At 55.9% G+C, this 25583-nt stretch overlaps 1 protein-coding gene across 2 annotated transcripts; it reads right to left on the bottom strand.

Annotated features, from left to right (window-relative positions):
* Positions 1-492: 492 nt before the first annotated feature.
* Positions 493-23881, bottom strand: Map2k2 (mitogen-activated protein kinase kinase 2). 2 transcript variants are annotated; one of them, XM_077105982.1, is made up of 11 exons: positions 23487-23881; positions 19253-19463; positions 14823-14969; positions 8532-8609; positions 7335-7386; positions 7125-7249; positions 6393-6606; positions 4717-4781; positions 3587-3648; positions 2540-2585; positions 493-797 (listed from the first exon to the last, which is right to left on the bottom strand). In XM_077105982.1, the coding sequence occupies exons 1-11, from the start codon at positions 23576-23578 to the stop codon at positions 687-689; spliced, it is 1203 nt and encodes a 400-aa protein (XP_076962097.1). In that variant the 5' UTR covers positions 23579-23881; the 3' UTR covers positions 493-686. The 2 variants fall into 2 exon arrangements, with proteins under 2 accessions (XP_076962097.1, XP_076962098.1); XM_077105983.1 differs by having other exon boundaries at positions 19367-19463.
* Between the last annotated feature and the right edge of the window lie 1702 nt (positions 23882-25583).

The following is a 25583-nucleotide window of genomic DNA, read 5'->3' as shown; positions in this document are numbered from 1 at the left end:
TGACATGCCTGGGCACTGGCTTGTGATTCGCGGGGCGGGCACCGGTGACAGCCACCACATCTGTGGGGCCTGTTGCAAGTGCAGGGACACAGGCTTTATCTGCTGCATCTGCTGGGGTTTCAACCACACAGAGCGTGGAGACCAGCACTTCCTCTCTGCAGAGCTGTTTCAGCTCAGCCCCGGGGAGGGAGTGTGCTCCCTGGAGCCTGGAGAGGCAGGCCTCCATGGTGCGCTGGGCAGGAGGCAGGGCTGCCTCCTGTCCAGGCTGCATGACGAGGGGCAGAGCAGCCAGAGGGGGAGGCAAGGAAGTGGTCCCGCTGCAGGCCCTCAGCCCCCGACCCCTGGTCCCCGGCTTTCCAGGTGAGATGCTGAGGCGGGGCCTGGGCACTGGGGCTTCAGCCCTGGAGGTCAGCGGCCCTGATCCTCGCCGGCCTCCACGGGAGAGACCAACATGGAGAAGACCCGCGCAGCAAGGAGGTGCAGTGGGCAGCGTTTGCTTTTCCTCTCCCTGTTTTGTTTTTAAACTAAGTAAGCAGGTTCCTAGACGGTGACAGGAGCAGTGTCCCTCCCAGGCCAGGCAGCAACCCAGGGGACATGAGGACACAAATGTTCCCGGGGCAGGAGGGGCCAGAGGGCGGGCACAAATGGGGCAGGCAGGCGGCCAGACGCGGGAGCCCGGGTGGCCGTCACACAGCGGTGCGCGTGGGCGTGCTGGGCTGGTTCAGCCGCAGGGTCCTGCACAGCCAGCCGGCGAAGTCCACCTCTTCCGCCTCTGAGCGCTTGATGAAGGCATGGCCCTGCAAGGGAGAGGAGCTGAGGGCTGGGCACGGTGGCCGCCGACCCAGGGAGTGCCAATGGCCACCCAGGACCACATACTCGGCTTCAGAGGGGACCCAAGTGCAGAGAGCGGAAGTAATGCGGAAATGACACAGAAGTGACGCTGCAGCTGGGGCAGGGCGGGAACACCAGCCCCACAGCCTGCGCTCCCTTCAGCTGGGCACGGGGGGTGGGGGGGGTAGGTGTCCCTGGCCTCTACTGGGCAACCCCCAAGACAGGACCACCCCAGCCAAGGACATCTGACCAGGAATAGCCCCATCTGCTAAGGGAGCTCTCTGCACGGTTCCCAACTCAAAGAATGTCCAATAAGACAGTCACTGGCCACAAAGCTCTGGAGCCCCGAAATGTGGCTCAGGGACGAGGTGCACTGCTGAGGAGCTGTGGCAGGAGGGGCTTCAGGGTCACCAGAGGGTGTCATTTGGGATACATGCCCCTGATTGAGTCAAGAGCACAACTGGACTGGCACGTCCAATTGGCTGGCACAGAAGCGGTGAGCAGGCTCCTACCCGTGCCCGGGCTGAGCCAGGGCCTCCCGTGTGCAGCAAGTGCTGACCACCAAGCCTTGCCCCAGAGCCCTGGGTGACTTTCAAGAAGGTGTTCAGACACCTGGTGCCCTGCTCCACCACCCTGCACAGGTGTCGCTTCTGTCATGCACTTAAGATCTGCGTGGGTGCAGGGCCCTCTAGAGAAGCAGCCGGAGACGACCCCTTCCCACCCAGGCCTTGTGCTCCTACCACAGCCAAGGGTCTCAAAACTCAGCTATCCCCACAACCAATGGGGGCCATCCTGGAGGAGGCACTGAAGTGGGCCTCCTGGGCAGGGGGCAGCCAGTTGGCACAAGGGCATCCAAGAGTCCTGAGGTGAAGCACTGCAGGGCCAAGGAGGGCACAGCGAGGAAATGGCAGGCTGTGCAGCCTGACCCATGGGGCCTACTGGCGCCACAGGCAAAGGGCACGGCTTGCGTTTTCAAAATGCCCTGTACTGACATCTCCACCGTGGACTTGGGAGATTGAGAATCAAAGTCTGTGTCTCTAACGCAAAGCTCTTTCTTGGGGCACATGAAGCAGCGGCTATCTAGGATGGACAGCAGCTCAGACCTGATGAGGCCTGCTGACTTGTGCTGGGGACATCCTGACCCTGGGCGGCGGATGCGGCTGGGAGGGCTCGTGTTGGGCCTGCCTGCCCAGGAGAACATGCTGGCTGGGCCCCAGGTGGCTGTCTCCCTCTTCCCACCTGCTGGGGAGGCGAGCTCTGGCCAATAGCCGGGTGTAGCAAGAAGTGTGAGCTTCAAGGACACCTGCAGTCACCTCCAGGGTGCAGAAACCCTGGCCTGCTTGGGGGAGTCTGGCCAGGGCGGAGCATCTGAGCACACCAAGAGCACATCCCGAGCCTCAAGGGGACACCACCCAGAGCGACAGAGCACCCAGGCGCTGAGTGGGACTCACTCAGGGTGTATGACAAAGGCAGTCACCTCGCCAGGCCACAGGAGCTGGGAGCTGCTCAGGACTAAGGGGCCGGCCCATAGCCACCCAGTGCCTGAAGCGGGCACTGCCCAGGAACCTTGGCGCCATCCTTCTGGAGAAACACCCTCTGCTCTCCCAGCCCTGCAGCCCAGCCAGCTTGGACTCCTCCTGCTCTCTCACAGCAGGGCCCCACGTGCACCCTCTCCACACCCAGCCCAGGGTCCCAGGGCACCACTCACCATGAGCATCTTCAGATCTGCTCGTTCTGCTGGGTTCTTAATGAGGCTGGGGACAGGCACAAGATAGGGCAGTCAGTTGGTGGCTTGGGGGCCCAGTGTTTTGGACTGTGGTGAGGCTGCCTGTGTCACCCCAGCCCATGAGGAGACCCATGCAGGAGCCTGGGATTCTGGTTCAGTGCTGCCCAGCCACCTGGCTCCTGCCCAGACAGACACAGGGCTCCATCACTGCCTCCGGTCTCCAGAGCAAGACACCCCCAGGAGAGAGTAGGACAAGGGCCTGAAGGGGAGGCAAGGGGAAAGGGGCGGGAGCCCCTCCTGCCTGGGCACAGCCTGGCAGCAGCCATAGATGTGTATCTTTCTACCACATCCCCAGCTCTGGTTATTATTGGAGACGGGGTTTGCTAAGTTACCGAGCTTGGCCTTGAACTGGCCACCCTCTTCCCTCAACCTCCTCATCCCCTACAGGTAGATCTCTAATAAAAACGCCAAGCTCGGAGGCCCAGGGTCAAAATGGAAGTTTTTCCTTTAAAAAAAACAGAACAGCCTGAGGACAGCAGCTCAAAGCAGCTCAGGGCTGCAGGTTGGTTCTCAGACACAAAGGGCCACCAGGGCACATCTGATGGGTGACATCCACAGGAGGTTGCCTCCAGGGCACCAGGGTGCTGCATGAGGCCCCAGCACGAACACTGCTGGTTCCTTGATGGGCAGGAGAATCCAAGTAGGAGACCCCAGGAGAGATCTGCTGGGCAGGCACTCCTCCCTCCTGCCAGTGGACAGCAGGTGGCAGCTGCGGATAGACCAAGGGCCCAGTCCAGGTTCATACACAATTTGGGGGGCAAGCGGGGAGGGCAGGTGGGAGCCACATCCCGGAAAGGGCCTCTGGCTCTCCTGGGGGTTTCAAATGCCTGCCAAATCCTGCCACTGACTGCTCAGGATTCTCGAGGGACAGGCTGGGCATCAGTGGGACGAGAGCAGGAAGAGCTCGAGTGAGCCGATGTGGGTCAGGGCCCCTCCTGCCCCGCTGCGCACGGCCATGCCAGTCCTCACCATTTATGCACGAACTCCTGGAAGTGTGGGCTGAACACGCCACTGGGTAGCTTGGGAGGTGGCTGTGGGGAGATAGAGGTCAGGTCAGCACATGTGGCCTTGGGCCCCCCACCTGACCTCTCCTGGCCCTTGCTGCAAGCAGAAAACACCCTCCCCTCTTCCCACTGCACAACGCACTGACTGGGCACGACGGGGCAGAGCAGGGCAGGCTTATCATCCCAGGGACCACGCCATTCCTCCAGGATCCAAGCCTGGGCTGCTGCCTCCCTGGTCAGCACTGCACGGGCCAGCTGCTGCCCAGGTTTGTGTGCAAGCACTGTGGGGAGTCTGAAGGTCTGGCCCTGAGAATGACCCCAGATAGGGGGGCACCTTGATGCTCAGGGTGTTTGACGTGCTCACAGCACCTGGGGACCCCTGCCAATGGCAGGGAAAGCCACGTCACCAGGGTCACCCCATCCTGTCATTTCACCACCTAACCAAGGGACAAGCCTAATCCTGCAGGAGACTGGCCACTCTGTCGTTTCCCTGGCTCTAGTGGACCCGAGGACCTGGTCAACAGGGTAGTTCCAGGGTCCAGGCTGTGTCCCTCCTGATTACCAGCCCTGAGGTCACCGGCTCATCTGCGCAGGACATAGCCACACTATCTGCTTTTGGGGCATCTGGGAGGAGCCACCAAAGACCCAGAAAGAGCTGGAAGGGAAAAAAATGGCCCATTCCCCAGAGCCCTGTTGCAGAGTCAGCCCATCCCTCTAGAGCCGAGCATCCTCCCCAGACCAGGGTGGCAGGGAAGGGGATTAAAGTACTTGACTCCACAATGCTCAAACTAGGACTAGGACATGCTGGGGGGCAGGGCCTGAGGCGCAGCCTGGCTCTGGGCCCAGCACGGGCAGACTGGGGCATCTCTGGATACATGGAGGGGGTTGCAACGGGGATTCTGGGTTCGTCTTCCTTAAGGAAACAAGACCCCGTAGGGAAGGGGAGAACCTGTGCGGTCCGAGAGGAGAGGTGGCAGTGGCTTGCAGACCAGACAACCATCCACTAAAAGGAGTGTCCCAGGGCGGCCCCCTTGCTTGGGCAGCACATGGGCAGAGTCCCTAGGAGGAACCAGCACCAGAGACCTCCTCACGCACCTCATTCACAATGTAGTCCAGCAGCTCGAAGATGGCCATGGCTGGCCGGCTGTCCATCCCGTGACCTACACAGTGGGGGACAGAAGTGAGTGAGACTGGCAGATGACTCTGCCCCTGTGCAAGTGAAGGTCTGGGGGCGCTGAGCACACTGGGCGCCATCACAGCCACTAGCTTATGGTAGCAACAAAACTCTGGGAAGGTGGCAGTGGCCAGGGCCTGGCCTCTGGCTCCTGAGCTTGCTCCTTGGGAAGAGACTGCTCTCCTGAGTCCCCCATGAACTCAAACAAAAAAGCCACAACAAACACGAGTGCTTTGGAAGAGCCACGTTTGGCAGTGCCTTGGGAGGTGCCACAGCCACAGCCCTAGCCCTGCTCCTGAGCTGCAGGCTGGGCGGCGGGGGAGGGGGCCCACAGTAAGGACAGCAGCATGACCTTGCACGGAGCCCTGGTGGTGACAGAGGCAGGCCCCAGATGCCACTTGGAACAGGAAGCTGGCAGGGGGTGGCTGACCCCTGTCCGAGACCCAGCTGGCCAGGTCTGGGCTCAGCAGCTGGACTTTCGCCTCCTGCCTGTTCTGAAATGGGCACGGAGGCCAGGCACGGGCTGGGGGAGGTGCTGGCAGGCAGGTGGCTGCCATCTAGTGGGGCTGAGAGGGGCAGGGCCAGGCCTGAGGACAAAGACCTGGGAACTCTCCCCTGGAATGAGACCAAGACACCCATGTGGTCTGTCTGCAGCAGCACACGGAGTAGGAACGGGGCTTGTGGGTGATGCTGTCACCTCCCCACATGTCCAGCCATGGGGTGGCTAAACCCAGAGCAGCCCACCCTCAGAATGGAATATTACTGAGCCCTCAAAATGAGTATGGAGGTACCTGAGGACCTCGTGCTCATTGAGAACCAGACACAGAAGACACAGTGTGTGACCCAGTGACAGGACATGGATCTATGGGTGCAGGGGCTGGGGATGGGATGGGGGTTGCTCCTGGGGACAGGGATTCCTGTTCAGGTGATGGAATGCCCTGGAACTAAGGGCAGCAGGACACTGAGGTGCTAAAGCCCTGAGCTGGGCACCTGCCTGTGGTGTGGCAGGGTGTGGAGGTCCTGCTTCAGCAGAGCGGCTGTGCTACCGCAGGCCCTCAGGGCTCACCCTTACTTGGGAAAGACAAAACCCCAGGGGTTCAGAAACTGCTCTGGGGCTCTGCTTCCTGTCCGGGACCCTCCCCTACACTCTCCCCCAGAGTGAGCGAAGCGTCCTCAGGAAGGGTTCCCCGCATCCTCCAGGGCCCTGGTGGTCAATCCAATAGTCCTAAGGATGTTCTGAGTCAAGGTCTTAGGTTTAGAGCTCCGGGATGGCCCTAAGTAGTAGGTGCCCAGGGGCAATTCCTGCCACTCAAGCGCACAGTTTACGTTTCCCTGATAAAATGCTGGAGAACCCATCCAGCGACCTGGCCAGCTGCTAGCAACAGCTGCGACACCCCGGGCACACCAGGTCTGGGGCGCTTGCTGTTTCCAGCTCGTCCCCAGAAACCCCAGGACCATGAGAGGACTGCTGACTAGCTGGACGATCCAGGGGGACAGGTGGTGCTGAGGGAGCCAGAGAGCGGCAGCTGCCATCCCGGGCACAGCATTGCCTGCATGGGTCACACTACCCGCCAGGAGTCTCAGACTCAGGCCATACCGCTGATGGGGCGCCCAGGGGGTCTCGGCCGGGGTGAGGTGCTGTGGGGCTCTCCTTCTGCACCGTTGCCCACGGGCCTGCCGAAGATGGCCTCCAGCTCCTTGGCATCGGGTGGGGGAATGGGGTACCTCCCGATGGACAGCTCCACCAAGGACAGGCCCATGCTCCAGATGTCCGACTGCACCGAATAGTGTGTGCCTTGCAATCGCTCTGGCTGCCAGAGAGACGGGAGGGAGGAGTGTGCGGAGGGCCAGCACCTGCAGTCCAGGGACCGCTGCGGACCCAGCCCGCTTCCCCAGCTAGGGACCAGAGCAGTGGGAAGATGGCAGAGCCACATCCCTACATGCCTACAGTGGTGTGCTCGAGGTCTGGGGACTGAGGCCCCCAGAAGACCACAGCACTGGGAGCTTCTGGCAGAGGCTGATCCCTCCCCTCTGTGCAGGGTGAGACTGGCTTCTCAGATCCCAGGCCCCCTGCAGGTTCCGGGGTACCCAGGTATCTCTGAAGGCACCAAGAAAGTCTGATCTCAGTTCAGAAAGGAGGAAGTGCCCTGGGCTGGATGGTGGCAACACAGGCAGGACACAGGCAGGTCTCCAGGAGGAAGAGCTGCTTGGGAAAGGGAGGGTGACAGGACTCGGCCGCAGAGGAAAGCCAGACGTGGAAAACAGATTAGGGGGACCCGTGGGCTCCCTGTGGGTCTGGGTGGGACAGGGGAGGCCTGGAGGGACTTACAGACATGTAGGACCGCGTTCCCACGAAGGAGTTGGCCATGGAATCGATGAGCTGCCCGCTCACCCCGAAGTCGCACAGCTTGATCTCCCCTCTGGAGTTGACCAGGATGTTGGAGGGTTTCACATCTGAGGACAGGGCCAGCCAGGAGTGAGGGGCCATTGGGCACTGCGGTGGCCCACCAGGCTCTGGGGACGGCACGAGCCTCCTTACCTCGGTGCATGATCTGATGCTTTTCTCGAAGGTATGCCAGGCCCCGGAGAACCTGCAAGGGCCATGGACTGGGTGAGCAGGACAGGGGCAGCCCCGCTGCCCTGGCCCCAGCCACATCTAAGTAGCCAGTGTCTGGAATAGGCCATGGCGACCCTGTCTAGGTGGTGTTGACCTTCTCAGGTTTAGAGACAACAGAGGCCAACAGGGAGGCTGGCCTCCAGTGGTAGGGGGCCTGTGCAAACTGTCTGGTTCCCACACAGCCTGTGAGGGGCGCATTGGTCCCCCCTCCACTTGAAAGAGGAGGGGCTGGCGCACAGAGGCAGAGGCAGCCTGGGTCCTAGCACCAAGCTCAGCCCCACCAGCCCCACAGCATCTCCCGGGTGCTCAGGCTCGGGGGTATGCTAAGGAACAGGTTAAGGTTCCAGCAGAACTGAACAGATTAGGGGTGCACTGGGCTGTTTTGCCAAGGGGCGCCTGGATGGCAAATTCCTCAGGGGCAAGTGGTCGACGATGGTGCCGACAACAGCTGTTTCTGGAACGCTGAGCCCAGGCCCCAGCATCCCATCAGCCCTCCACCCGAGTGGGCAGTGCACGTCCGGTCATTTCGTGGGCTCAGACGCAGGCTCTGGGAGCCACGTTCTGTGGAGTCACAGAGCGGCAGGATCTAAATCCCCAGGTTCTGCCAACTGTGGGGCTGGGGCTGGGGCCGGGACACCTGCCCTGTCCCTCAGCTGCCCAGAGCATTTTTGAACAGTGAGGGGAGAATGGGGTCAGAGGTTTATATCAGCCCCAGGCTCCCCCTTCAACCACCCTGACCAACGCAACCTGAGACCCCAGCCAGTGGCATCTGCCTGCCATAAGATGGAGGGAGGATGGTGGCCATTCTGCTCATAGTTGTTCAACTGAGACCTCGGCTAGGCCTGAGATGTAGGGGTAGGGACAAGGACAATGACAGAAAATCTTAAAAGCTAGAAGGGACCTGCTACCTTCACCCAGCGGATGGGGATCCAAGGACCCTCAGAAACTTGCTCAGAAGTCCCACAGCCAGTGGAGACAGAATTAGCAACTCTCTGCAGGGCCCCACAAGCACCCCCACGGCTTTGAGCAGCTCCTGGACCCTGGACATGAGGAAGGGGCTGGCATAGGAAAGAGTGCCTCAGCTGGGAGGGACGCGCTGGGGTCCGTGGTGAGACTCACCGCAATGCTGACCTTCCCCAAGATCTCCTCGGGGATCCTCTTGGCCTCCTTCAACACCTGGTCCAGGGAGCCCCCGTCCTGCGTGAGAAACAGCTCTCAAGAGCCAGCCGGGTAGTGAGGGCTCCTTCTACTGCAGGAAGGCACCAGGCCAGGGCCAAGCACGGCGTCCAGCAAAGGGCAGGGACTCCTTCAGCTGTGGCCTTAGAGGCTGCAGGGCCACATCTACATCAGGAAGTGAGGAGGAACATCCCAGGGCACTGGTGTATGCCCCACGCAGCTTTCCAGTGGCCCACAGGGCCTGCTGCTGAGATGCCACTTTCCTGAGGTCACCATGGTAGGCGCTCTACTCTAGTTTCCACCAAAACCCTGACTGGGGACAGAGACAGTCCCTAGGAGCTCACAAGGCTGTCTGTGCAGCCTGGGCAGTCATTGGGAGTGGAACTTGAGCAGCTACCACATTGGCACACACAAGCCACAAACCAGCTTCTTGGGCCCCTGTCCTAGCCAGCACGCCAGGTGTGGTGTCACAGGCAGGAAAAAGGAGGAAGGGCAGGCTGGCTGGGGGTCCACAGCCCCACCCTGGCATTCCCATAGAAACCCAAGTGCTTCCATTGCCAGCACCTGTGCAGGCTGCTCCCTGCTCCCTCTAGGGAAGGTGAGGAAGGGCAGCTAATGCCTATGGGCCCTGGCCGGCAGGAGAGGTGCTCGGAAGGCCAGCTAGGGGACAGGGACATCTGAACTCCTCCTCTATTCTCCCGTCACCCATTCGTCATTGTGCCAGGCACCCTGCAAAAGACCTGCAGATAACCAATACTGGTTAGTCTCCCACCATGTCTGGGTCTGGCCCCAAGTCCAATGGACAGACGAGGAAACAAAGATTATGTGTCCTTCACAAGGTGCCCAGGAACAAAACCGGAGACCCAGGGTCTGCCCCAGGTGCCTGGGGAGGGAGAGGAGTCTGGGCCACGCTACCAGGCCAGCCCTGGGCACCAGGTAGTGACACTGCCAATGCTTACTGCGGGCCAGAACCCTGCCAGGAGTCTACTCTGGGTTGGACACAGAGGAAACTGAAACAGGAAGTCTAGGGGCAGAGTTCTTGCCAACCTGTTTTGCAGGACCCCAAAGATGGCTTGGTCGCCAGGACATGCTTCCCTTCATTTGAGGGCAAGAGGAGAAGCAGCAGCCTCAGGGGTGCTGGGGCCCCCGTCTGCCCCACTGTGCTGTAGAACACTACAAAACCCTATGTGCTCTGAAGCTTCCAGGACCCACAGGTGACAATTGAGGAGCTCTGGGCAAAGGTGCCGGTCATGTGGGTAGAAGTACAGGTGTGGCCCCCGCCTTGAGAGCTAGGACCAGGTGCGCCAGTGAGCAGGACGACCAGTCAAGTGGCGCAGGAAGGAGTACACATGTTCTTCTTGCCCTATTCCCGCCTCCCCTCTTTGGTCCTGAGGATTTAGAGCCACCACTGAGCTGCATCCCCAGCCCTTTTTAAAAATCTTATTTTGAGACAAGGTCTCATTTAACTTGCTAAAGCTGGCCTCAAACTTGTGACTCTCTTGCCTCAGCCTCTGGGAGCAGCTGGGGCCATGGGCATGACCACTGTGCCTTGCTCTTGTTTGTATCAACTGACTTTAAAAAAACTAGAAAAGCAAAAACAGATAATAAAGCCAGGGCTGTGGCTCGGTGGCAGAGTACTTCCCTAGCACGCATGATGCACTGGGCTGGATCCCCAGCACCACATGAAAATGAAAAAATAAAATAAAGGTATTGCATCCATCTACAACTTAAAAAAAAAAATCCCTAGTAACAGCTCTTTTCATTTTTAAAATTTTGAGACAGGGTCTCACAAGGTGCTGAGGCTGCCTGTGAACTGTCATTCTCCTGCCTCAGCTCCTGAGCAGCTGGGATGACAGGTGTGGCCAGTGCCACCTCTTTTCATTCAAACTCCTCAGAGCTGCAATAAATGCAGGACGAAGAAATGGAGAGCGTCTGCTGGGAGGAGCCGGGGGGGGGGGGGGCTAGTGGGGTCCAACACCAGGCCAGGAATCTCCCCAGTGCACACAAAACCCCTCCACCTGCAGGGCAGAGAGGGGTGGTGGCTGCCTGCATATTTCCCACTGAGGACATTGGGGCCAATCAAATTGTAGTGGGTGTCCTGGGCACTGCAGGTGCTAAGCAGCATCCTGGCCTCACCCACTCCATGCCAGGAGAACCCCGGTCACAACCAAAAGGTCCCCAGACATGGTCCACAGCCGGGGGCGGGGGTGGGGCAGGGGAAAAGGCAGAATCAGTGCCAGGGAGCCCCCAGCCTGCAGCTGGGGAGTGCACAGCCTGCCAGCATAAGTGGTCTGCCTGAGGCATGGGACAGGATGTGGTGGGGAAAACACGGCGCCTAGGTCTCTGTGACACTGATCTCACTCAGCATGACTAGACACTTTTTTTGCATGTGTGTTTTAAATGTTCCTGAAAATGTGTTGCTATTGAGCAAGTAATACATGAATACATTTTCTTATTAGAAAATTCAGATGTAATGCTAGGTGTGGTGCTGCATGTCTATAATCTCGGATTTGAGAGGCCAAGGTAACAGGATCACAGGCTCAAGGCCAGCCTTGGCAACTTAGTGAGACTCTATCTCAAAATAAGACTTTTTTAAAAAGGGCTGGAATGAAGCTTAGTGGTGGAGCACCTCTGGTTAGTCCCAAGTACAAAAAAAAAAAAAAAAAAAAAAAAAAAGGCAGACAGTGATCACCCTCTGAGCCCCAGCAGTTCCACCTTCTGGCCCCAAAGTGTGACATACTCTTCTGGATCTTTCTTTTCTTTTTCTTTTTTAATTTATTTTTTAGTTGGACATAATAGTTTTATTTTATTTATTTTTATGTGGTGCGGAGAATCAAACCCAGGACCTTGAACGTACTAGGCAAGCGCTCTACGCTGAGCCCAGCCCCAGCCCTCTTCTGGATCTTTCCATGCATTCACGCACACACCAACACGTAATGGGAAATAGAGTTGAAACAAACAGGCTCCCTCTGGCGTGTCCTTACAGCCCCACACACGTGGACTGTGCTCGTGCGGCTTCATTCCCCACCACGGAGCTGCGTGGTGCCTCTGGATCCAGGGCTGTAGGCTCCTCACTGCTGCGCCTGGGACGCCTGGTCACAGAGTTGACCAGACCCCAAGAATGCTGGGGTACCTCTGTGTGGTCAGCACACTACGGCCGCCCTCTCTGGCCCCTGGCCCCACTGCTCGCTGGGTTCTGTCCTGAGCTTTTCAATCGGTTCAGGCTGCAGAGAAGCAGCCAGCCCCGCTGATCCCAAGTCCCAGGACCAACAGGAGCGACGGGTGAGCTGGGCCATGTGCACCAGAGCTGTGCGGCTCACAGCTCGCCATGGTGTGGAGCTGAGGTGTCTCCTGAAGGCCCAGGGTTAAGGCTCCATCCCCAGCTTGGCACTGTTGGGAGGTGCTGGAGCTTTTACAAGGTGGATCTGCTGGGAGGTTAGGCCACTGGGACTCAGTCCCTCCTCTTTCCGTCTCTTGCTTCTCGGCCAGTGGTCTTCCCTGCCAGGCACTCCCACCATGGCCTGCTATCACCACAGGCCCAAAGCAATAGTGAGCCAGAATAAGCCTCTTCTCTCCAGCCTGAGTTCCACAACAGAAAGCTCACATGGCGACAGTGGTCATCCTTACAGTTACTAATGTGCATATCAGCACGTTATCATTAGTTAGATAAAATACATCATGGTCACAATGACATGACCCATATAACTAGGAGTCTTTTCTTGAAAGCCAGACTCTACCAGACTGCAAACAAGCCGTCTGCACATAAGTTTGTTGGGAGAGAGGCTGAGACCTCCCTTTAGATCAGGGACACTCCAACAACCCAGGGACGCTACTGTGGCCTGGGTGTGGTGTGGCCCTCCAAGCCCTGTGTGGAAACTCAGCACCCCCATACCAGCACTGTCTGAGCACTTTCAGGGTCACAGGCTCCACCTTCATGAGGAGAGATGGATGCTTCTCTGGGTATGTGGCGGGGGTAGACTCCCCTGGGGGTGGGTAGCTTCTAGGACAGCGGTTATCAGAAAGCAAGCAGCCCTCTGTGCCTCCTAGCACACCTGCTCAGCTTCACCTCCCCCAGTTATGACTGTGCATGTGCAGACGCTGGCTGTGCTCTCAGACTTCCCCACCTTTAGAACTATGACCCAATAAACCTCTTTCCTGTATAAACTACCCGCCATGGCATTTTGTTATAGCAACTGAAAACACACTAAGCCAGGTAGTAACCAGGTAGACTGTCATGCAACTGTATACACTGAGAAATGAAGAGGATGAAGAACAGGACCATGCTGCAGGGCAAGGAGGGTGCTGTCCAGGACGAGCTTGTTAATGCTCACCCAGCAGGGACCCCTCCCTCCCCTGAGTGCCCATGCAGAGCTGCCAGTCTTGTCCAAAGTTTTGCGTGAGAGTAGAGTGAATGTCCCAGACCAATGTGCTCAGCCACGGCAGCCCCAGGACCCCCACATAGGCTCACTCCCACTTCAGATCTACACTCTAGGTTGTGGTCGTGGCTCAGTGGTAGAGCGCTCGCCTAGTATGTACAAGGCACTGGGTTCCATCCTCGGCACCATATAAAAATGAATAAAATAAAAGAATAAAAGAAGATCTATACTCTAGTGACTTAGGAAGCTGAGGCAAGAGGATCATGAGTTCAAAGCCAGCCTCATCAACTAAGCGAGGCCCTAAGGAACTGAGACCCTGACTTTAAATAAAATACAAAAAAGGGTCAGGGATGTGTCTCAGTGGTTAAGGGTCCCTGGATTCAATCCCTGGTACCAAAAAAAAAAAAAAAAAAAAAAGAAAAGAAAAGAAAAAAAATTCCACATCCTTTGCCCTGCCTCTTTCTGGTGCCAGGGATTGAACCCAGGGGTGCTCTATCACTGAGATACAGTCCCAGCCCTTTAAATTTTCTTTTTAAGGTAGGGGTCTCCAGAAGTTGCTAAGGGTCTTGTAAAATTGCTGAGAGTGGCCTTGAACTTGAAATCCTCAGCCTCCAAGTCTCTGGATTATAGGCGTGTGCACTGTGCCCTGCCTTTCATCTGAGGTGTGGGTGTGTCGGCCACCCCAGGCTGCCGCGCATGTGCTGAACACTCCATCTCCTACTCCAGCGAGTCGGCCTGCCATGGAAGCAAAGGGCAGGTCCTCAAAGCAGAAGAGGGCTCGTGGCTCCCTCCTGAGCAGGGGCTACCTGGTGCCTGGCTACAGTGCTGGCCGCACTGGGACCACGTGCTAAGCACCCATCAGAGTGGGGGATAGGAGATGAAGCACCTTCCTTCCCAGAGGGTAAGCAGGAGCCTCTGGAACCACACCCCAACTAGGGAAGAAGGGGAGGAGGCAGGTCCCGGGCGCTTTCTCCTCCCTCTGCCCTCTGGCCTTCCTGCACCTGGGCTTTGCAAGACAGACTCGCTCCTCCCAGGTGGGGAAGGGGCTCCCACATGAGTGGATTTGCTTGGACCCCACGACTTAGTGGGACTCTTGCTCAAATTCATTTCCTGCCTTAGTTACAAAATTGTCGCAGGGGATGGTGTGCTTGCAAGGCTCAGCCAAGGGGACATCAGACAACCAGTGCACCCTAGTTCTGCACGGGGAGCCCTGCAGCAGGCAGTCTGGCACCTGTAGCCAGGATGGGGGCCACTCCCCAGGCTCTGCAGTTCTCATCACTTCTGCTTTTGTCACCCTTGATCCCACCCATTTCTAAGTTTCCAAACCACAGTATTCGAACAAGGGGCCACACTGAGCCCAACCGTGGTGGTTCAGGTGCCTAGGCCCCAGCAGGACTGGGACCCCGGCTCTGGCTGGGTTGTGGGCAGGAGCGCCCTTTCCAGCAGCAGCTCGGTTCTCCACGCTCCCCTGAGCCCAGCAACTGCACTGTGGATCTCACCCCGTGGTGCTCACTGGCACACCGCACACAGCTGTACTCTAGATGGGGCAGCTCACAGGAGCAACTTGTGTGTCCCCCACAGGACCAGACAACGACCACACAGGTCCAGCACACTGGAAACACGGTGCCCCAGGCAGAGACAGGGGATTCTCTCTAGGCTGACCAGGGACGACTTCCCCACCCTCCATGGAAACAGACCTGAGAAGAGGGTGCCACTGAGAAACAGGACACACACAAGTAGGCCCTGGTGACACCCAAGGAACCCTCTGAAGCTGCTGAGCTGCTGTCTCTGAGGACAGGGGCTCTGAGGCCCCGGCAGGGAGACACCCTCCCCCTGTGGTTCCTGGCCGGGTGCTCACCATGTGCTCCATGCAGATGCTGATCTCCCCGTCGCTGTAGAAGGCGCCGTAGAAGCCCACAATGTACGGGGAGTTGCACTCGTGCAGGACCTGAAGCTCGCGGATGATCTGGTTCCGGATGGCTGGCTTGATCTCCAGGTGGATCAGCTGCAAAGAGTTGACAGCGGATTACCTAGGGGTGTCCAGAAATGCGGGGGTGGGGGTGGGGGGGATGACTGGTCCCTTGGCCCTGGAGTGCACCACAGCATTCAGAATCAACTGAGGATCCTGCAACCCCACTCTGAGGAGTCTTCCCAAGAGGAGAAGCGATTGCCCACACACAGCTGGGACCAGGATGTGCACCGCAGTCTTCACGGCAGCCAGAGGGGGAACTGCCCCCGTGTTCACTGAAACAAAGCACGCTTCCTCCATGTTCTGGAGTGTCACTTGGCCATGAGCAGGAGTGAGATGACACAGCTGCAGTACAGACGGACCTCAAGGACTCATGCTCACGAAGAACCAGACACACAGGGCCAGAGTGGGTGACCCAGTGACAGGACAGGTCTAGGATAGGCAAGTCTAGAAACAGGATGTGAACTCATGGGGGCAGGGCCGGGACATGTTGGCTTAACCGTACAGGATTTCTTTGTGGGGTTGTGAGAATGTTCTTGAATTAAATGCAGTGAGAGCTAAACAACTCTGTGAGTATGCTGTGTTCCAGCCAACTGTATACTTTAAATGGGTGAGTTGTATGGTGCCTGAATTACTTCACAACCAAGCTGTTTTTACAATGAACATGCAGAAAAACAACTATGGATTTCCTGGAGAGACGGTTAATCCTGGGGAGGAGGGTTTACATGGGTATGGGGCTGGGAGGGGAGGCATGCTTGCTCATGGGAACAGGTACCTTTTTAAAGCAATAAAGACATTCTCAAATTGTAGTCATAAATGTGCAATGCTGAATGTATTAAAAAAGAAGTCATTAAATGATATATATCTTTTTAAAAAGGTGCCTCTATACAGTCTGTGAATTACCCCTCCATCAAGCTGTTAAAAAAAAGGACTTGACAGAGCAAACACTTTCCACTTGGGGAAAGTAGGAGCTGTTAAAAGAAGCTCCCCTCAACCACCCTGGGCCCCTGGGACTCCGACCCAGCAACAAGTCCAAGAGGGGGTGGTCACTGCACCTGTCCCCTCAGACAGGGGTGGGCACATTTTGAGTCCCTTCTTCTTTCAGGCTGGGACACGACACCGAGGCCTGGGGAGTCTACCATCCCCTTCGCTGAAGTTCCTGTCAACAAGCGGAAACTGTCGACAATATTTCCAAAGGCAGAAAGATTGGGATCTTCCCAAGAGATGCAGAAAAAAACGTAAGATGCCAGGAGCACCCCAACTACCTACCCCCAGGGAGCTGTCACCCACAGCCCAGGCAGGAGCTGCAATCAGAGTCAGTGTCCTGGCCACTCAGAACCTCAGACCTGGGAGACGAGTCGGAGACGAGTCCTCTCATCTGCTAAGGCGAGACCAGGTGTGCACATCTGAGAACAGCAGCTATCAGCTCAGCGCACACTTGCGGAGTCGCTGTGGATGCCAGCAATCAGAAGAAAGACCAAGAGGCCCCTGCTCGGGGGAGCACGAGATGCCAGGCTGGAAATGCAGTCAGGAGGCCTGGCGCGCGGTCAATACGCTCAGGGAATGGCAGCAAGGTGACACTGGGCTGAGGCCCAAAGGAAATTGAGTTTAGGAGCCACCAAAAGGAAGAGCTGGGGAACAGCTGCCTGTGGGAGGGCACCCAGGCAGGAAGAAGCACAAGGTGCTGGGTCCAGGGGCAGAGAGAGGCTGACAGTGTCCCCAACCCAGGGAGTGTATAGGGCATGCTCCCTGTGACCTTGAGGACCAGAGCTATGACCCAGGTCTTTCCCCAAAGCTAATGCCTACGCTGCCCCTCTGCTGCTTCTTTTCTGCGTGACCTGGCCTGCAGAGAGCAGCTCTGGCTTTGGGTCTCCGGGATGCAGCATTTTCACCTTGCCCTTCACAGGAGGCCACTGGATTACCCCAGAATTCAAGGACGCTCGTTATTCTCTGGAAGGATGTGGCAGTGAGCAGATGACCAGTGTCTGCTCACACTTATGAAGGTGACAAACAAGCAGGATTGTAAAAACCCAGAGGGTGGCTTTACTGGGCCTTCCAGATTGGGCCTGGCTGCTTTTCTGGCATATTGCATTGGCTGAGAATCAAACAGACCAGGGGACACTGGCTGCAGAGTGGGCTCGCCAGCCCCAAGGCTGCCCTGCACCTTTGGGGGTCTGCACTGGGAGACCTGTGGGGTGCTGGCTCCCGTTCAATCTGTGCCCTTCAGCTGCAGTGCCGCACGTAGATGGGAAGGTCCTGGGCTCCCATTTACTACCTGGCACGAGAGGGACACACAGAAGAGTCCTTGACTGGCCCGAGAGCCCTTGCTCCCTTGTACTTGTACTGGGACAAGCACACTGTCCTCACATTAGTGCTGTGGGGAAGGTAGGCCCCAGATTGCCAGGGCTGCTCTGATGTTTTTTAAATATTTATTTCTTTGTTGTAGTTGGACACAACACCTTTATTCTTTCTATCTTTCTATCTATCTATCTTTATTTATCTTTTATTTTTATGTGATGCTGAGGATCAAACCCAGGGCCTCACACATACTAGGTGAGCGCTCTACTGCTGAGCCATAACCCCAGGCCCTGCTCTGACATTGAAAAGTCTGCCAGCAGAAAGGAAACAGAAATAGCAAATCCTCAGCTGTGGATTTGAGGGGTGCAGGGAGGTGCTTTAGAAGCAAGAAGAAAGAGCCGGGTGTGGTGGCACACACCTATAATTCCAGCAACTTAGGAGGCTGAGGCAGAAGAATTGTAAGTTCAAAGTCAGCCCCAGGAACTTAGTGAGGCCCTGAGCAACTTAGTAAGACCTGTCTCAACATAAAAAGTAAAAAGGGCTGTGAGATGTGGCTCAGTGGTAAAGTGTGCCCCTAGGTTCAATTCCCAATTCAATTAATAAGTAACCAATTAAAAACTATATATGTGGGGCTGGGGATGTGGCTCAAGCGGTAGCACGCTCGCCTGGCATGCTTGCCGCCCGGGTTCGATCCTCAGCACCACATACAAACAAAGATGTTGTGTCCGCCGAAAACTAAAAAATAAATATTAAAATTCTCTCTCCCTCTCTCATTAAAAAAAAAAAAACCTATATATGTGAAGAAAGAACGAGCCTCAGAGCTAAATTCCCACAGAGACCAGGAAAGGCACAGGGATGCGGAGGCCCACACTCAGGAAGGGGCAGTGACTGTAGGATGACAGGCTTTCCAGAAGAGTGGGTTCTCTCCATGGGAACACACACTCTGGAGAAGCAGAAGTCTGTCCACACAGAGTCCCTAGTTAGGAGCTCCTATCTCCAAGTGGTCATGCCTTGGTCTCAACTCCTTTCACCTCCCGGGGACTCCAGAGAGGCTGTGTTGCAGCACCAGAGCCAGGATGAGCAGGTGGGCAGGTACTGTCACACCAGAGTGGACAGAATCCCACAAGAGGGGGCGATGCTCAACTTTATGTGTCCCTTGGCCTGGGAACCCACATTTTGGTCAAACACCAGTCTTGACATGACTGGGAAGGTCTTTTTCAGATGTGGGGAGCAGATAAACTTGTAGGTTCTTAGGTAAACCAGGTGACCCTCTGAGATGGTGGGCCACATTCAATCAGCTGAAGGTCTCAGGGGGGAACACTGAGGTGCCCTGGTAAGAGGGAAGTTGGCCTCAGCCAGCCTTCACACTCCAGCTGGAACCTCTACTCTCCCCTGGCCTCCAGGGTGCTGGTCTGCTTTGCACATCTCAGACTAAAATGCCCACGACCATGTTAAACAAGTCCTTAAAACAAAACCCCTCTCAGGCTAGGGTGTGGCCCAGCAGTGGAGTGGAGTGCTTATCTAGCATGTGCAAGGCCCTGGGTCCCCTCCTTTGCATCTCAAAAATAAAGTAAATTTCTACATATACACACGTGCATGCACACACTATTAATTCTGTTTCTCTGAAACCTCTGACCAATACACTAATATTCCTGAAAACTCTGCTTGCCACACTTCTGGACCCAGCTATGCACAAACCAGAAAGCTTCCAGGAAACTGATTTCTTTCTCTTATTTTTTGGCACTGGGGCTGGAACCCAGGCTCTGGCACATGCTAGACAAATGCTCTACCACTGAGCCACTCCCCTAACCCCAGAACCTGAACTTAAAACCTCCCTGAAGGCAGAGGTCAGCCAACCTGGGAGGGTCCCAGGCAGCAGGAGCATTGCTGAATTCCAACTACAAGGGGGCTTCCTTGCACTCAGGGTCCCTGGAGGGGGCAGCTGGACAGCAAAGGTCCCACTGCCTCTCCAACCTCTCTCATTTCCTGGGGTTCTATTCCCACTGCTGCTACCTGCTCACCTTTCTGGCCATGATGAGGCCCGATGGCCTGTGCTGGACCTTAGTGACCACCCCGCCATTGCCAGCTCCCAGCTCTGAGATCCTTTCAAAGTCGTCGTCCTTGAGCTCACCAACCTTGGCCTTCTGAGTCAGGAAGGCCTCTAACCGCTTCTTTTGCTGCTCATCCAGCTCCAGCTCCTCCAGCTTCTTCTGCAGGTCCACCAGGTTTGCCCTGTGGAGTTCAAGGGCACAGATCAGCAGGGGGCATGTTGAAAGGTGGCAAGATGACTCCACCTAGCCAAGATCACAAGCAGCCATGTGCCAGACCAGAGGAAATCAAAGGGACAAGGGCCTAATGCCAGACCTCAGGGATCACCATCCAGCAATGAGACATGTATGCACCCCCACCATAAATGCATGATTGGAACTGAAGGCCAGACCCCTACTTGCAAATTTTAGGAAAACTTGGGGACAAGCTGCAGCTCAAGGGACCCAGGAGGTCTCTAGACCACAACAGAAAATGAAGGAACTGGGGGTCAGGACACTGGTCTTTGCCAGGAACAAAGGACTAGCACCAAGGGGTGGAAGGCAGAGGCTGCACCTTTGAGACAGCCTCACTAAGGTGCCCAGGCTGACCTTGAGCTGAACACCCCCAGTCTCCTGATGGGATGACAGGTATGAATCACTGTACCCAGCCCTTGTGTTATTTTAATTTTCAAGAATTAAAGACCAGCACTTGAGGAGAAGGGGGAGGGGTGCAGACAACCCCAGGGCATGCTGTGCAACCAGCACCCCCTCCGTTACTGCAGACCTCCTGTGTCGCATGGACACTTGTGGCCCTAAACTCAGCACTCCTACACCAACTGTCTACTGTACTTTACTGGGCACAAGCAATTTTCAAAGGAAATTTTGACGAGCTATTTTTAGGAACACCTTGACTTTCAACCTGATCCTGGAGTAAAACACATCTTCCTGTAACAGGTAGTTACTTTAGTTCAATGATAATAAGACCCCAACACTGTCCAACAGAGCAGGAGGAAGTCGCGTTCGCAATTTAAACATTTCCTAGGGCAGAGAGTATAGCTCAGTGGTAAAGTGCTGGCCTAGTATGTGCACAGCTCTGGGTTCCATCCCCAGCACAGCAAAAAACGAAAATAAAAATGTTTAGGATATGTGTTTTAAATGGGAACAGGTGAAACTGCTTTTAGTACGATATTTAACCCACCAAAAGCATCATTTTCAATGTGTAATCAACATATGAACATTACTGAGTATTTACTTCTTTTGCATTAAGTTTGAAATCTAGAAGGTGCACATCACACTTACAGCTCTCCTGGACAACTTGGATGTGTCACTGCCAGGGCTGGCTGCAGCCAGGGGGAACTGGATCAGACGGGGCAGCTCTAAGTGAAGGTCTTATGGAGACTGGCCATATTCAGCAGTGCACAGCCACCCACTCAAGAATGTGTTAAGTCAAGGTCCACAGCCCTTGAGGGGGTTCCAGCAGCAGACAAGGGGAGACTGGATGCTCTACCAGGAACCTTCTATCCTGAAGTCCCATAATTATTTACCTATAACTTTTTATTTATTTATTTTTTAATTTTTTTTGTAGTTATAGATGGAAAATATGCCTTTATTTTATTTATTTTTATGTGGCACTGAGGATCGAACCCAGTGCCTCACACATGCTAGGCAAGTGCTCTGCCACTGAGCTGTAGCCCCAGCCCCTACCTATAACTTTTTAAAAAATACTTTTGTAGTACTAGATATTGCACCAAGAGTGCTCTACTCAGCCATTTTTTGATTTTATTTCATATAAGATCTTGATAAATTGCTGTGGATGGCCTCAAACTTACAATCCTCCTGCCTCAGCCTCCTAAGGCACTAGAATTATAGGCATGTGCCACCGTGCCCAGTTTCTGTCTCTAAGAAGCATGAGCCAAGGACACACAGATCAGAATACAGGTGACCTGCTGGCTTGGTGATGATGCCTGAGCTGGTACTGCAAAGGCCTACAGGAAGGCAGGGCAGGCACTCTTCCTAGGGCCATAGATACTTCACTTTATTCTCATCAAAACCAGGTAGGTGGGCTAGGTGCGGAGGCACACACCAATAATTCCAATGACTTGGGAGGCTGAGGCAGGAGGATGACAATCTTGAGGCCAGCCTAGGCAACTTAGCGAGACCCTGTCTCAAAATTAAAAAGTAAAAAGGCTAGGGATATAGATAAACCACCATTTGGTTGGTTCCATCCCCAGTACCACTAAAAACAAAAGAATCAGGAGCCAGATGCAGTGGAGCACGCCTGTAACCCCAGCAGCTCAAGAGGCTGAGGCAGGAGGACTGTTAGTTCAAAGTCAGCCTCAGCAAGGCAAGGTGCAAAGCAACTCAGTGTGATCCTGTCTCGAAATAAAATACAAAATAGGACTAGGGATGTGGCTTAATGGTTGAGTGCCCCCGAGTCCAATCTGCAGTAGCTGACCCCCCCCCCCCGCCCTAAAAAAAAAAAGAAGAATCAGGAGGAAGGGCTCATGGAGTGCCAGGCCGGAGGAACAGGCTCCAGTGGGTAAATACATAAGGTCACATCATGCAAGGAGCCCCAAAGCCCGAACCAGGAGCCTAAGCACAAACTTATTGGGCACCTGTTGAACAATGACCCAAAGACGAAACGGCAAGATACTGACTCATTGCAGAGAGAGAGCAAGGAGAGAACACCAACCAATGAGCATGCTTTCTCGCTGTGGCTGAAGAAGCAGCTCTGGGCCAGACTTCTGAAGGCCTGGGACATCTATAATGCACCCTGAAGCCACTCAGTAGTCTCCTTAAATGTAATGGGAACTCAGTTGGGGTATGTGTATATGTAAGTGCAAGATGTGTCTAGAACCCGAGGCCGGCGTCCTCCACTGGGGAATCAATCCTTCAAAGGATGAACTCCAGAAAACGTGAAAGAGAATACGCAGGAAGAGAAGGATAAGGGGTGGATTTTTAAATGTCCTCATGCCTGGCTGTGACGGTGTTAGCTAACACACATGTGCATGGAATCCCCACCCTTGTCCAGGCTGAGTGGCAAGACCAGGAAACACAACATACACTCGTCCCCTCCGTCCTCATGGGGACACCCTGCCCATCGTAGAGAACAGGAATGAAGAGGTCACTGTGGCACGACCTTCCAAGTGTGTGCCCCCACACACCAAGCCCATCTCCTCCTCACAGGACACTATTTTGCTGTAGAGTAGATGAAGTACCCCCATCACCCCTGAAGGCATCCCTGCCATCCCCTTCCCCTGGCTTCTCTGCAGCCCTGAAAACCTGTCACCCTCCAGGGCCTAAGGCCTTCTTACCTCCCCACCCGGCCTCCAGAGGCTGTCCTAATCTGTTTGCTCCAGAACCTGCTTTCTGGGGTCTCATCCCTGCCTCTGAATGCCCCCCATTCTTGGCTCCCCAGCCTCTTTCCTTCCTGAGGGCATCCTAAGCACTCTCCCCAGCTTCAGGGGCCTCCCCCACCCCAACGAGCAGGACTTTTTCATTATGTTCTTGGTCTCAGGAGCCCTTCCCCAATTCCTGAGACCCCCCTCATCCAGACTTCTGAGGGACCATCTTTTACTATGACTTCACCCCTTGGGTCGTCCCACTACCTTTCCCCACAGGGACCTCAGGACCCCTAACCTGGTCCTGTCACTGGGGCAACTCCATCACCCTGATTGTCTTGAGAAACCTCAGCCCAGTTCACTGCTACCCGCTTCTGTTCTCAGGAATGCTTTCATCCTCATTTTATTATCTAGGGACCACCTAGATATTAGGTGCTCCTATTTTTTAGTAATAAGGGTCTCTCACCATGTCTCTTCCCATAAGGGCCACCCCTTGCCATAAGCTCAGTAATTCATCAGGGACCCCCACCCCATCCCCTCCTCCCAGGAACCCCCACCTCCTGCTCTCTTCACAGGAATCCCACACAGCACTCTCCTATGGGACCCCCTCCCTGGCCTCTCCAGCAGAGGACCCCCCCATCTCCTCTCCCTGAGACCCCCACCCTGGCCTCTCCTCCAGCAGACCCCCTCTCTGGCCTGTCCAGCAGGGGACCCCCTCCCTGCAAACCCTACCACCACCCTTCCTCCCGGGGACCCCCTCCCTGACCTCTGCAGCAGGGGACTCCCTCTCCCTGACCTCTGCTCCCGGGGACCCCCGCCCCGCGCTCTCCTCCCGGGGACCCCACCCCCGCCTGTCCCCGCGTCGCCGGCCGAACCCCGCCACTCACTCGGAGGCGCCCTCGCTGGTTGGGGACGGGCCCTCGGCGATGGCAGGGTTGATGGTGAGGGCCGGCAGCACCGGCTTCCTCCGGGCCAGCATCGGGGCTCCGCGGGCCGGCGGCGGCGCCTCAGCCGGGGCCCATAGGGGGCGGGCCGCGAGCGGGCGGCGCCGACGCGAGTCGGGGGCTGCGGCCGCGGCCTAGGCCGGCGCCGGGCGGTAGGGCAGGGGGCGCGGTGGACCCGGGCAAGGGGCGACTAGGGTGATGGGGCTGAGGCGAGGGGCCCACCGCCACCGAGGTCCCGGCGAGGCTGACGCTGCAGCGGGACCCGGGAGGCCGAGGGAGGAGAGGGGAAGGCCACGAGCTCGCGCGCCGGCCTCTCGCGAGAGCGAGCGCCGCGGGCCCCGCCCCCGGCCGCGGCGCGTGCGCAGCAGCCCGAGCCCGAGACCGACTCGAGGCGGTTTTCCGGAGCGTGCGCACTCCTACGGCGCTGGCGCGCGTGCTCCTGGGGCGTGGGGCGTGGGGCGTGGGGCGGAAGGGACGCGGCGTCGGGTGTGCTGAGCGGACGCTGCTGAGCGCCGGGCTGGAGGACGTCCGGGTCCCCGAGTGAGACAGCAATCCTGAGTCTAGTGGGCGACCTGTCCAGCTTCGGTGGACTCTTGTCACCAAGTGTGTACACACACCACGACATTCTTTCATGAGATGAAGTGACTTTAGAATACCTAAAAAGTCATGTTTTTAACCGACAAAATCGTGGGGAGTTACCGTGTGCATGTTGAGACATTTAAATTGCAAAATACGTGCAACATGGAGTTCTGTTTTAACCTTCTTAAAGGATGTTCACGCAGTTCAGGGGCCTTGGGTGCATTTTCAGTTTTGTGCAGTGGTCCCCCCATCTGTCGCCAGAGCTTTCTCATCTTGTCAAACTGAAGCTCTGTCCCCGTTAAACACCGACTCCCCTCCCCTCCCATCCTCTGGCACCCACCGAATACGCCCTGTCTCTGGAGCTGAGGACTCTCAGGTCACTTGTGAGTGGGTTCTGCAGCATGTGTCCTTTGGTGTCTGGCTTAGTAGCATGATGGCCTCAAGGGCCAGCCACGTCGTAGCAGGGCTTCCTTCCTTCTGGGGGATGCTACTCTTCCTTTGTGTGGATGGTACATTTATCTTGGGTGGACACTCGAGTTGTCTCCGTGTCTTTGGCTGTTTAAGTCACAACTGCTGTGAACTTGCACAGATCTCCCTGGGCCCCTGCACTTCTTTGGGTACAGACTTAGAAATGGGACCGCCAGATTGGAGGGTGGCTCTGTATGATTTTTTTTTTTTGCAGGGCTGAGGATGGAACCCGGAGCCTTGCACATGCTGAGCCCATCCTCAGCCCTGTTGACTTTTCTAAGGACCATCTTACTGTTTACGTGAACTTGTAACTGTGTAAGACGAAGTGAGCACCAAAAGAGAAAAAGGAAAGAGCACATGGCACACAATAAAGGCCAGTCACTTAAAATACCTTTCGTTGCACCTCTGAGCATCCATGCGCAGGTCACAGAAGGCGCACTCTGGGAATCGCGGGAGAAGACATGCAGAAAGAAGGATTTGGTGTATGCCTTCCTCCGTGGTCCAGCTCAGTTTCTTGTGGTCCCCGACTCAGCCCTGCCCATTGTCAGTCCAGCAGCCCTGTAGTTATTCTTTTATCAGTTTGTGGTGCCCTTTATGGACCCAGTACTGTGCTGGACAGCAGAGACACAGTGTTAAAAAAAAAAAAAAGGTGCACAGCAGGAGACTCTGGAGGCTGAGGCAGGAGGATCTCAAGTTTGAGGCCAGCCTTAGCAACCTAGTGATGCCCTAAGCAACTTAGTAAGACACTGTCTCAAAATGAGAGACAAAAATGTAGAGAAAGTGGCCCTTTTTGTACAAGCACCCCTGGTTCAATCTCTAGTACAAAAGAAAACAACAACAACAACAAAAAAACTAATATGAGTTGAGGATTAGCTCAGGAGTGGGGCACTTGCCTACTTGCCTAGCATGTGCCAGGCCCTGGGTTCCATTCCTAGCATGGCCAGAAAAAGAAAAAGCAAAGAAGAAAAAAAAGATACATCAGACACCCACAAA

The sequence above is a fragment of the Callospermophilus lateralis genome, chromosome 1, assembly GCF_048772815.1.
Source record: "Callospermophilus lateralis isolate mCalLat2 chromosome 1, mCalLat2.hap1, whole genome shotgun sequence".
In the NCBI taxonomy this organism is placed as follows: Eukaryota; Metazoa; Chordata; class Mammalia; order Rodentia; family Sciuridae; genus Callospermophilus; species Callospermophilus lateralis.
The sequence above is the reverse complement of the archived record's forward strand: the minus strand, read 5'-3'. Positions and strand labels throughout refer to the sequence as shown.

Bases quoted from the DNA above. Each gene is read 5' to 3' on its own strand.
- Map2k2 (XM_077105982.1), bottom strand. From the start codon at position 23,578: ATGCTGGCCCGGAGGAAGCCGGTGCTGCCGGCCCTCACCATCAACCCT. The intron at 3,649-4,716 runs GTGCGTGAGGAG...ATCTCCCCACAG, and splicing joins TGGACTACATTGTGAATGAG to CCACCTCCCAAGCTACCCAG. The intron at 798-2,539 runs GTGAGTGGTGCC...TCTCCCTTGCAG, and splicing joins CAGATCTGAAGATGCTCATG to GGCCATGCCTTCATCAAGCG.